The sequence below is a fragment of the Xenia sp. Carnegie-2017 genome, unplaced genomic scaffold, assembly GCF_021976095.1.
Source record: "Xenia sp. Carnegie-2017 unplaced genomic scaffold, XeniaSp_v1 HiC_scaffold_3, whole genome shotgun sequence".
NCBI classification, from domain to species: Eukaryota; Metazoa; Cnidaria; class Anthozoa; order Malacalcyonacea; family Xeniidae; genus Xenia; species Xenia sp. Carnegie-2017.
Window position 1 is genome coordinate 7,136,074 of NW_025813493.1, and position 12,699 is coordinate 7,148,772.

The 12,699-nt window shown below is 30.9% G+C and overlaps 1 protein-coding gene across 1 annotated transcript in view; it reads right to left on the minus strand.

Moving 5' to 3' along the window:
* Positions 1–379: 379 nt before the first annotated feature.
* LOC124454152 (deleted in malignant brain tumors 1 protein-like) overlaps positions 380–12,699 on the minus strand; it is a 57,826-nt gene continuing 45,506 nt past the window's right edge. The window contains exon 4 of the mRNA XM_047004961.1: positions 380–686. Coding sequence (XP_046860917.1) covers positions 667–686 — 20 coding nt within the window. The 3' untranslated portion in view covers positions 380–666. The remainder of the gene's footprint in view (positions 687–12,699) is intronic.

Sequence of the window (12,699 nt, forward strand, 5' to 3'; positions counted from 1 at the left end):
TTTATTTCGATATCATATTCTAGACATTTCTGATTCCTACAATGCATCAATTTATTGGTATATCAATCTACAGGATTAACAAGTCCCAACGGAAAAACTAAATGTCAAGATTTACAATAGATTGATTTTAAGATTTCTATTAATTACAAAGCTAGTCGAGGTTTGCTTCTCCTTTGGAAACACATCATAAACTGATTTTATTAATTTTATTTTAATGCAATCGCGGTCATCTCTGGTTGGTGGGCAGTACAAGCGGCATGGTAGGTAGCAATCGCCAGCATTGTCTTGCGGAATCCACGCAATAACTTTATGTAACTTCAAAAGAAAATCTTACGGCTTAATTTGTCAATTGTCAAAGATAATGTAATTCAGTAAATCATTTGATTTGTCAATAATATTTATTCTTAGCAGAAATGAAACTTTATCATTTTACTTTTTTTTTATTGATTATGATAATATGTACATTTACTTTATATGATAACATGGTTGATTAAAATTTGTTTACACGTAGTTTTGTGTTACAGATACATTTCAACAATGGATAAAAATGTCAAACACACAGCATTTTCTACATAAGCTTTCAAATTTTCCACGACACTTTTTACGAAAAGCATCTTCGATTAGAATTAGGTTTTTAGTGTATTTCTTTGACATGATTCCCCATCACTAGGATCTTTCCTCATAGCCTATAAAATTTCATGAAATTTAACTCTTAGAAAAGCGCTTTTCTGCTTTCAGTCTATATCAAGGAATATAGGAAAACCCTATCCATGATCTGAACGGGAAAAATTTCGCAAATTTTGGCCAGTTTTAAATTTTGTCCGTAAATACTACTTGTGTTTGCCAAGTCTTACCAAACTCAAATCAAAACAGTTTCATTCATTGTCATAATCATAGTATTGTTCCTTGGTAGCAATAGAAAGATGAAGCACGTCATTTTTTTGCAACGAAAAGTAAAAGAACAATAAATACACTCCAAAAATTAATCTTTCTTCCTGAAGTGTTTATGAAGGAAAACTTCATAAACACTTCAGTAGCAAGTCCCATCAAGCTACTCTGGCTGATTTTGATCGTTTCTCAATAACAACTGGCCATATTGATGTAATGATGAATGCGAAAATGAAGGAAATATTGATGCAAGAGAGAGCAGATGAAGAAAAGAACAAAGAAATTATGTTGATTCTTCTTGATGTGGCTTGCACTCAGGCTTGCACTCAGGAATAGACGTAATGGCAGAATACACTCGTCATCATCGATCAAGAAAGTCACCCAAACGAATTGGTGAGCATTCCGAAATAACAACAGAAAAACCTTTAAAGATTTGTACCGAAAGAAATCTACTTGGTTCTAGACTCACTTATTACCGAGTATACCGATAACATTAAAGTTTGCATCAACCAGATAAAACTTCTTGGAGAGAGCTTACAGATGCCGCTAGAAAGGCCGATGGCTGAAACAGTTAATGGAATGTGTAGTCTTTCCACCGGTGGTATAAGATGTTGATGCAGAAATACTGCTGTCTGAGTTGGAAATTTTAATAATATTGTGTCGTCACAACTTAAATCAGAACCCAAATCCCTTTAAGACGTTGCGTTATTTGCTTTCAATCACAAAACGTCTTTCCAACGGTGCAAGGCGTATCAACTATTGCTGACCGCTCCAGTGTCCGTGGCAAAAGATGAAAGGTGTTTCAGCAAGTATATGATTGTCAAAAACTGCTTGAGATGCACAAAGAAAGATACGCGATTAAATGACTTAATCGTTCTTGCATGTGAAAAAGATCTTACGGACAATGTTGACTTAAATGTTATTTTAAAAAATTGGGCAACTGCAAGGATGTGAAAAATGCCATTAAAGATTTAATAATACACTAAAGTGCGTTCTGTCACAAGAATACAATATGCATTACAAAAATATGTAGCGAAAATCTGTTCAATCATCACAATATTTTATTGTTGAATAAGTACTAATCTATATGATCTGCAGGGCATCTTGTGTCTTTGCAGGGCAATTTCATCCCCACATTAAAAAGTGCTAGTTTAACCCCTGTGCATAAGCCAGTGCAAACACGAAAAAATCATTTATTCCTTTTATAAAGAAACAATAAAGTGAAACTGACAAATTGATAACTGACGTTTTAACTTTACCCCTAAAATGCATTTATGATCGATTTGCAATTTTATTAATTTGATGGGTTGAACTCAGATCTGTTTTGCAGAGACTAATGAAAACACAGCTATTGACCAATCAGAACAGCGTTTCACTCTCTTTACTTATATATTGAATTCTAATTAAGTGAATACCAATTTTATGTTGGTGCCACATAAAATGTTCACTTTAAACAAACTTAAGTCAATTGAGTTTGTTAATTCGGGATGCTGGATTAATTTGCAAACGAAAATGCATCGACTAACAAATTTATGTGAAATTAAAGCGTATCATCCATACCAAACAAGCTCGAAGGCTTACCCACAATAAATCCTTTAAAAAAAGTTTTTACAAAAAGTGGAAAAATCATATTTGATCCAAGCTTGTCGTGATTGATGTGAATATCTTGATATGCATAGTGGCGGTATTCGGAGATGTTACATCTTGCCTTAGAATTTTGATAAAATTGTTTAATGAAGCCTTATTCATTGTTCCATCAAGGAATGTTCATTTTCAAATTTATGGATTTCTTAGTAAATCAACTCGGAAAAACCAACAAAACAAGACTAAATACCAAATCGTTGGCTACGCCTAAGTCCAAAACTAGAACATTGATTGGGAGGGTTGAATATTCATATATGTGAGAATATTCATGGTTTGTGACCTAACATGCTCAGCAGTAGAGCGTGACCGACAAAGAAGTTATGTAAATAGGGGGGTGAATCTGTGTTGAAAAATTTCCAATTATGTACATACAAACCCGAACATTGAACACCAGCATCTTCAGTATGTCTACAATTATGTGATCCCCATCCTCTATGTGAACAACTCGAAATATTAGTTTCATTTCCTACACAACGAACTTCCTCTAACCATATTCTTCCACTGCCATAAGAAACATAACCTCCTTGTAAAGCCCTGACAGCATTGTCATAACCAAGTTGTCGACAAACAACTTTAGCATCGTTTATATCCCAGCCATCATCACAAATTGTTCCCCATTCTCCATTGTAAAATACTTCCACACGACCTCTGCCAAAAGAACTTTCTGGTCCCCGAAGTCTAACAGAGTTGATAACTGATAAAAAAAGAAAATAAAGAGATATTGCAAAATATAGAAGTCTCAACTCCGAAATATTCTAAGTTACATTTATACATATAAAGTATCCTAATATGTTAGATGCCATTGTAAAAACTTCTTAGGCGAAATTAATGAATTAAATTAGTAACAAAAATTGATAAAAACTTACATGAGTACAATATCAAAACGTTTTGGACAAATAGACACTATTTGACTTTCATGAGTCTAAATAATTTTTTATTTAGATCAATCCTCACTTTTTTTGTAATACAAATATCTTATTAACCTTTTAACTTGCAAATGTTCCCCATTGGTTTTCCATTTAATCGTTTGATTTTATTGCCATATGGCAACACTGCCCCATAAATTGTTGAAACAAGCAAAAATAAACAGTAAATTGTTCACATAGTCTCTTCGTTTACAACGTGGGAATCTTCATCGTATTTTTAAAATAACCGTCTTTTTAATTATTCAGAAATAAGTTTCGGGTGCTCTCTAGGCATAGCTTATGCTAAGCCTTAACGGTTTGTAAAAAACGAATTTAAAAATGAATTCTTCAGATAGACAGCACGCCATTACAAGACATAAAGTTACACTGTAGTCTAAATTTGGAGATGCTCCTTTTTAATATGCAAAAAAATTTTAATGGATCTTCATAAGCTACAGCCTGCAGCTTTAAAAAGACATAATTAATGTAAAATTAGTAACCAAACTGATAATATAAGGATTATCACATTCGTCCACGGAAAATTTGGTCAATGGGCTGCCCTTTTTCTCTAGGATTATCGAATCTTTCTATGGGCAATCATAAAATTGGTTATATTTAATTATGTACTCGTGGAACGAGTTGTGTTTATTTGGTTAATTTACGTCCGAAGCTGTGTTTATACTTAAGGTAATTGTCAATATTTGTTTCAGTATTATAAAATCATATTAAATGTTCAAACTATTCTTTGGAGATCACCCAAATAATTCAGTTTACCATCTTTGTACAAAAGGTAAATAATGTACATACAAACCTGAACATTGTATACCAGCATCTTTATCATGTGTACAATTATGCAATCCCCATCCACCATGTGAACAACTCAAAATATTATTTTCATTTCCTACACAACGAACTTCGTCTAACCATATTCTTCCACTGCCATGTGGAACATTACCTCCTAGTAAAGCCCTGACAGCATAGTCATAACCGAGTTGTCGACAAACGACTTTAGCATCGTTTATATCCCAGCCATCATCACAAATTGTTCCCCATTCTCCATTGTAAAATACTTCCACACGACCTCTGCCAAAAGAACTTTCTGGTCCCCGAAGTCTAACAGAGTTGATCACTGATAAAAAAAGAAAATAAAGAGATATTGCAAAACATAGAAGTCTCAACTCCGAAATATTCTAAGTTTATTCTAATGACTGAAAGTTTTACTTCCTATTATATATTTATAACCTTAACCACCAGAAGAAGCTGAACATCAGCTGTGACGTCATGTGCAAAGGGTCTATTAAAGCTTTTCATAAATTTATTACTGATTTCCTGCTTGATAGTATTGATAATGATGAACTTGTATGTGTGGCTGTGAGCCTTATTTTTGTGGTTACATGTAAAATGTAGATGCAGCAAATTCTTTGCACAGAAGCAACAGCACAGAGAACAGCTAAGGATTCTCAACAAAAACAAAGTTTTAAAACTGCACAGAGATGCTCTTTATTCATGATCGGTGATAAAAAATCTTGATAAAGACAGTAATAAATCCATACCTTGGGACGAGTTACATTCTCCTGAGTATCCTTCCATACACGTGCATTGCAATGTTCCAATAATTTTACGATAGTATGTGTTGGGTCCACACAAAGGAAACTGAAAAGTGCTTGTCGCTATATCGATTAATAAAATTAAAAATAAAATCAACCTGGGATTTTAAATGAAACATATTCTTCCTCAAAGAACACAATTTCTCACTCAGTATCCACGTTGACGTACCCAGCAAGCAAGTTTGTTATGCAATGTTGGTAATTTTGGTGTTCGCGCATTTTGTAAAAACAAAACAATTAAATAAATGTTGAAAATTTACAGAGTATGAACAAATTTGCTGGCTGTTTGAGACACTATAAAGGATAGATCTAAAGAAGTTAGATAACTGAAAAATGTTCAGAAATTATCAATTCATCAATAGTTCTCACAAAATTTGTTAAAGCTCATGTATTTTGGCATGGCCTTGCCTTGTTTATTTAAAAGTAAAATAAATTAAAAATTAATCTGGAAATCCTTAAGAGTACTTTGTAATTGCCTCAATTTGAACTGCATGCACAAAGAAAATGAAAACTTTCAAATCTAGTTCAACCAAAAATGTAAAAGTTTGCAATGTACTAAAATTTTAGAAAATTTGATAAATACTAAGCTCACTGCACAACATGCTCAAATTGGACGTTTTTGTCTTTCAATCTATTTTCAGGAATTTTTTTCTTATTTAAGACTGATTAAAAGCCAAAGTGATTCTTGAAACGATGTAAGAAACAATAAAGACTTAAATTTAACACCCAAGAAGTTTGACAAGAATAGACAAACGGCAAAAACGTCCAAATTAGGCACTTTGCACTTTGAACGTAATGTTTATCAAATTTTCTATAATTTGGGAAGGAAGAACAAGCGTTTACTAAGGCAATGTAACTTTGAACTTTTTAACGTCTTTCTATTTTATGAACATTAGCGTGAGAGTTTTTGCAAGTCTTAGATTATCATGTCAAATAAGTAAATATTTAACTACCGTTTGAGTCAGGAGTGATACTGTTTATAGCTACAGCCAAATCAAGATAACCGTTGTTTGCAGGAAGAAAAAATTTACGTCTCGTATCTGCTTGATCTGCTGTGTTATGGACACTAACGACACTTCGTCCAACACTAGTCATGATATAAATAAAATCTCCAAATACTGCCATGGGACCTCCTGAAGTTCCAAAATAAACTACATTATGGGAGTAGTAATCACAAGAAAAAACATTTCCGTTTGAAAGTCGCCAATAAATCTTCTTTTTAGCCATGTCAAGCGTTAGATCATGTGCTATTGACTGAAGTGAAACTGAAAAAATATGATGTTTATTTGCAGTCATGCTCCATAACCATAAGAAAAGTTCTGTACTTTCTGCCAAGAATAGATACCTTAATAAAAATATTTGTTTTGTACATTAGTTTTCTCTATACGTACTGAAATACATAATCAATAAGCAGGCTAATATATGCAAGAAAGGAAAGATAGGATGTTTTTTTTAGTTTAAACAAAGATTTTGTCAATATATTCAGAACTACCTTCATATATAGACGGTTTAATGGAACATATTCATGAAATTTGATAATATAGAAACCTAAAGCTATTGTAACTAACAGCAAAAGATCATCTTTATCATTTGAAATCTCTCTTTTGAAAACCGAACTAAAATATATAAAGTAATTAAACATTGCATTTGGTTCAGAATATAATAATAAATGTAATATGTTATTTTTATTCACATAACTTCTATAAAGATTGGTATTGTTTGCGATTATTGTTTAAATGAGTAATGCTGTAGTATACAAAAGAGCACAGTATAGCAACAAACAATGCTCCCAATTTGTTGAAATCTTTTGTGTAGGGCATATCTTATAAAGCATATAATTACCATGGAGGCGTCAAGCAAATTGCTTTTTCTGAAAAAGAAAAGCCCCCTTAGGTGGCTAGCCGAAGCCATTAATGGAATTAAATGTACAACACTAAGTTGCACAGTGAAGTTGTACTACTTTTTTTTAGGTTGTGGAAAGCCAAGGTTCTGTGAGTATTTCACTAAAGTTTTATGTTCAAAGTAATTATTTAATATTTTATTTCATTTTCTACCGCTCTGTTTTATTTCATTTAATGACTTCATCATATATAAACATTGATCCCTCCGTTGTTACCTTTTTTCTTAAAGCTCTTTGGTTGCTCAACATAAATATCGCTGTCGATTTTTAAAGTTTCAGGATCTGCATGTTATTTTCTACTGCATGTGTGCTGAATAATCACACGAAGCGTGTTCATTATTGCAGTTGGTTTGAAATGCCTTATAGTCACACAATAAAATTCTGCTGGCCAAATCTCTCCGAAAGACGTTGATTTTAATAAAAATATGTCGAACTATATGACGTTTGTTTCTTTATAGCCAACAAAATACTTAATATTTGCTCCCTCGGGAAAAAGCGAGTTTTGATTTCCCTGGAAAATCAATATTTTTTTCTATTATTAAACCTTTAAATAACAAACCATAATACGGACTTATAAAATTCAACTTTTCTATTAAATTAAAACACCGTCTCTAAAAACAAAAACTCTTACCTTACTTAAAAAAATATCCTCCAATAGATTGACATAGTTTATTAATTTTACGCTTACAAGTAAATAAAAGGAGATTCAATATCGCCTTACCCATGTTTTGAGTCAAATGCAATGCTGGAAAATTGTAAGCCTGGTTGAAGTCTCATAACACTTGTAATTTTCGTTTTCAAATAAATTTGGTAGATAATGTTCGTGGAGTCAATGTAAAAGATACGACGACCAATCCAGTCAACTGTAATATGATGAACAGAAACATTTTTCGCAAAAATTTCGTTTCTAGTCAAGTCAAGATTTCCCCGTTTGATGTCTTTGTCATCAATGTAATAAAGCACATTCTCAACTACATCAATTTCTATGTCATTATATCTTGATGCATGGTCAGATTTTTTCTTGCTGGAGCCATTAATAGTGCTGACATGAATATCTCCAGTAATGAAATCAACAGAGTATATTTTATCAAAGCTCATAATAATCAAATATGGCTTTGGATAAACATCTAAATAAATAATAAAAAAACTACAAATAACAACGATGAGAGTGGATTAAAAAAATGCAAATTTTATAGAATTTACGATCATAATATTTTGTGAAAGACCAGAATAATTATTTTTAGAAAGAATTTTTCACTGTGGAAATATTACTAATAACTGAAATTAGATTGGCTGCACACTTTCTACCTATTTTTGTTGAATACTGTTTTTAGTGCTATGAACAAGAAACTATGAAAATTTGTCAAATCTAAAGATTATACCTTTGTAAAAACACATTTCTGTTTGTATTTGCATCATTTCTTTGTTGTATTGTTTTACTTCCTTGCATGCAGTTGTGTTATTGTCATTGCCATTTTTATCAACGCAAGTTTCCATCCATTCTTTCACGTTATCTTTTAGTGTCTCTAAGCTTTTCTTGCAGATCGATATGTCGTCATTACCATTTACTATTTGTAAACTAATAGACAGGATGATAAGAGTCCCAAGAAACGCTTTTGTTGAGCTTGTTATCATCTTTATTTTCTATTTGTTGAAAATTGGACGATTATTAATTTCTTTAAAGCTTTCGTAGTAAAACATTTACTTTTTTTATGAAATGTTTATCATCAATATAATGAGTTCGTTTTTAACTTTGTGGGGGATGAATAAATAAAATAATGATTTCTATAATTATGTAACATTTTAACTTCCTTCTCCAAAAAGTATTTTCACGTTTGCTTTCAGATAATTTATGATGATTGGATATTGTTGCAATAGATTAGACAAATTGTTCATTATAAAGGCTCATGTTTACAACAATTCATTTAAGTAGAGTTCACCCGCCTAGAACGTGTTTTGAATAAATAGATGTAAGGTTTCTAGGAAACGAAAGCATAGAAAGAAATAAAACATTTTAATGTCCACTATAAGGAGATGATGCAATATATGAAATTCACCAAGAGCAGTTTAGAAAAAAATTTAAAATGTGTTGATTTCAAATTTGCTCATGTTAACTCAGTTTACCAGATAAGAGGGAGAGACGTATTGCTTAACTAAGCAAGCAAAATCAAATGCCAAATAATCTGTTGCGCAATGTTTAACAGACTCGCTGGCCTCTCTGTAACTACATGTCGTCTAGTTACAGAAATGGAGGCCATTAAACAATACATGATATTCTGCTTTACAACATCTGTCAGTCGTAAAGAGAAGTTCGACTCTCATAATTATATAAATTCTAAATTAAATGAAATTTATAAGTATTTTGACAGAACTGCTAAAGTAAAGAAAATCTAAAAAGCTAAATAGAGGAATGCAACTTTGCAATACTAAAAAATTCTTACTTCTTCAAATATTTTGTTTTAGACAATTAAAAGACATTTGCCATTTGTCAAAAGTATTCTTGTAATATTGAATAATTGTAGCAAAACACACAAGAGGCGAAAAATGTATCATTTGTTTTACATGCATTCCTTGCTTTTTAAAATGACTTCTGTATTGATGTTTGATGACGATTTGCCCCATTCAATTTGTTGAATCATGTACCTCTCTTTCTTTATCATTTCCCTCAATCCTAAAGCTTAGTTTTAATGTCCAATCAAATATTCTTTATCACACATGCATTCAAATTTTAATTTACTATCATTCTCATGTAAAAACGCAAAACACTTTGCAAATATTCTATTAGTCTTAAATGTCTATGATAGCTAAAAAACATTTTTTTGTTATCTCTATTTAGAAAAAAATTTAATGATGGTTTCTTCAAATATTTCTGATGTAGCTACTATTTTCTCTGGCTTATCATTGGAAATATGATATAATATATTTGCAGACATTTATAAATATAAAAAAGTAGAACTTTATCTTTAGTTGTGATCAGTCAATTAGTTTTTGTTTCCATCATAAGGATAAACATAAAATGATAAAAAGATTTGCCAAACGGTAAAAGATTTTTAAAAAATTATAGACTAGTCAAATTACCAAATGGCAGCTATGTATATATGATGATTAGCTGCGCTACTCTAAACTACAGAAAATGTTTAAAAAAACATACAAAAATGTTTCATAATGCTTTAAGTATTTTATAAGATAAAGATTGTGTTAGATTATCTGTTGGATTACGTATAAGCATGACTATGATAAATGAAATGTATGGTCTTGATAAGGAAGTTAAATCCATAAGAGCTATTATTTTCGCATTATGTGATAGGCTCTGAATTTTAGGATGTCTTTATGTTTTCTTTGCTTACCATTGAAGAGGCAATTTGGCTATCAATGAAATTTCTCTTTTGAATTCTGACGAGTTGTTTTCTATTCTTCTCAAACAGCAGCTTAGAAAAAATACAACTGAAGCACAAAGTGTCTTTTCCTAAAGTGCTAGTAGTATTGGCATTTTGAATTTTGAAATTGACACAAGACAAGTACTTTTCTGTGGACAGGGACACAAATTTTGATGATTTTTCATCTATTTTGGGATAAAGAGCCATAATTGCGAAATTTAGTGTAAGAAAAAGTATGCAACAAAAATATTGTTTCAACAATTCCAAGAAATATGATTTACATTGAAAATAACAGACCAAGTTATTTTAATTTCTTATAACTACATTCCGGGAAAAATATGTTTATGATGACGTTATTCAAATTGGTCAACTATTTCAAGTGTCTCTATAAGCTAAAAGAAAAATGTGCACTGCAGATGTTAGTTTTCGCTCATAGATAAGATACTATAAAGCCAGAAAAGGAGGATTGTATATAAGCATCTTTTGTTCAATTTTATAGTTCATTATAATATGTTTTACCCACTTTTACTTAACCTAACATGAAACTTTCTAAAGTATATCAAATTCAAACAAGCTAATTTCTTAGGTGATTATTTTATACATCCCATTTCACATGATTTCAATTTCTCATGTTTTTAATAAATGTAGTTTATTTCAATGTATTCATTCTCTTTCCTCTCTCAAAATGCAGAAAATAAGGACAAAAAGACACATTAGTGATTGCAGACCCTCCTCTTTAACATTTTCAGACCACAATTTTTGACTTACATTTTACATGATATACATGATATTCTGTTTACAACATCTGTCAGTCGTAAAGAGAAGCTAGACTCTCATAATTATATAAGTTCTGAATTAAATGAAATTGATGAGCATTTCGACAGAATTGCTAATGTAAAAAAGTCTAAAGAACTAAATAGTGGAATTCAACTTTGAAGTATCAAAAAGTTTTAATTCTTCAAATATTTTGTTACAAACAATTAAAAGGCGTTTTCCATCTGTTAAAAATATTTTTGCAATATTGAATAATTGTAGCAAAAGAAACAAGAGGCGAAAAATGTATCATTTGTTTTACATGCATTCCTTGCTTTTTAAAATGACTTCTGTATTGATGTTTGATGATGGTTTGCCCCATTCAATTTGTTGAATTATGTACCTCTCTTTCTTTATCATTTCCCTCAATCCTAAAGCTTAGTTTTAATGTCCAATCAAATATTCTTTATCACACATGCATTCAAGTTTTACTTTACTATCATTCTCATGTAAAAACGCAAAACACTTTGCAAATATTCTATTAGTCTTAAATGTCTATGATAGCTAAAAAACATTTTTTTGTTATCTCTATTTAGAAAAAAATTTAATGATGGTTTCTTCAAATATTTCTGATGTAGCTACTATTTTCTCTGGCTTATCATTGGAAATATGATATAATATATTTGCAGACATTTATAAATATAAAAAAGTAGAACTTTATCTTTAGTTGTGATCAGTCAATTAGTTTTTGTTTCCATCATAAGGATAAACATAAAATGATAAAAAGATTTGCCAAACGGTAAAAGATTTTTAAAAAATTATAGACTAGTCAAATTACCAAATGGCAGCTATGTATATATGATGATTAGCTGCGCTACTCTAAACTACAGAAAATGTTTAAAAAAACATACAAAAATGTTTCATAATGCTTTAAGTATTTTATAAGATAAAGATTGTGTTAGATTATCTGTTGGATTACGTATAAGCATGACTATGATAAATGAAATGTATGGTCTTGATAAGGAAGTTAAATCCATAAGAGCTATTATTTTCGCATTATGTGATAGGCTCTGAATTTTAGGATGTCTTTATGTTTTCTTTGCTTACCATTGAAGAGGCAATTTGGCTATCAATGAAATTTCTCTTTTGAATTCTGACGAGTTGTTTTCTATTCTTCTCAAACAGCAGCTTAGAAAAAATACAACTGAAGCACAAAGTGTCTTTTCCTAACGTGCTAGTAGTATTGGCATTTTGAATTTTGAAATTGACACAAGACAAGTACTTTTCTGTGGACAGGGACACAAATTTTGATGATTTTTCATCTATTTTGGGATAAAGAGCCATAATTGCGAAATTTAGTGTAAGAAAAAGTATGCAACAAAAATATTGTTTCAACAATTCCAAGAAATATGATTTACATTGAAAATAACAGACCAAGTTATTTTAATTTCTTATAACTACATTCCGGGAAAAATATGTTTATGATGACGTTATTCAAATTGGTCAACTATTTCAAGTGTCTCTATAAGCTAAAAGAAAAATGTGCACTGCAGATGTTAGTTTTCGCTCATAGATAAGATACTATAAAGCCAGAAAAGGAGGATTGTATATAAGCATCTTTTGTT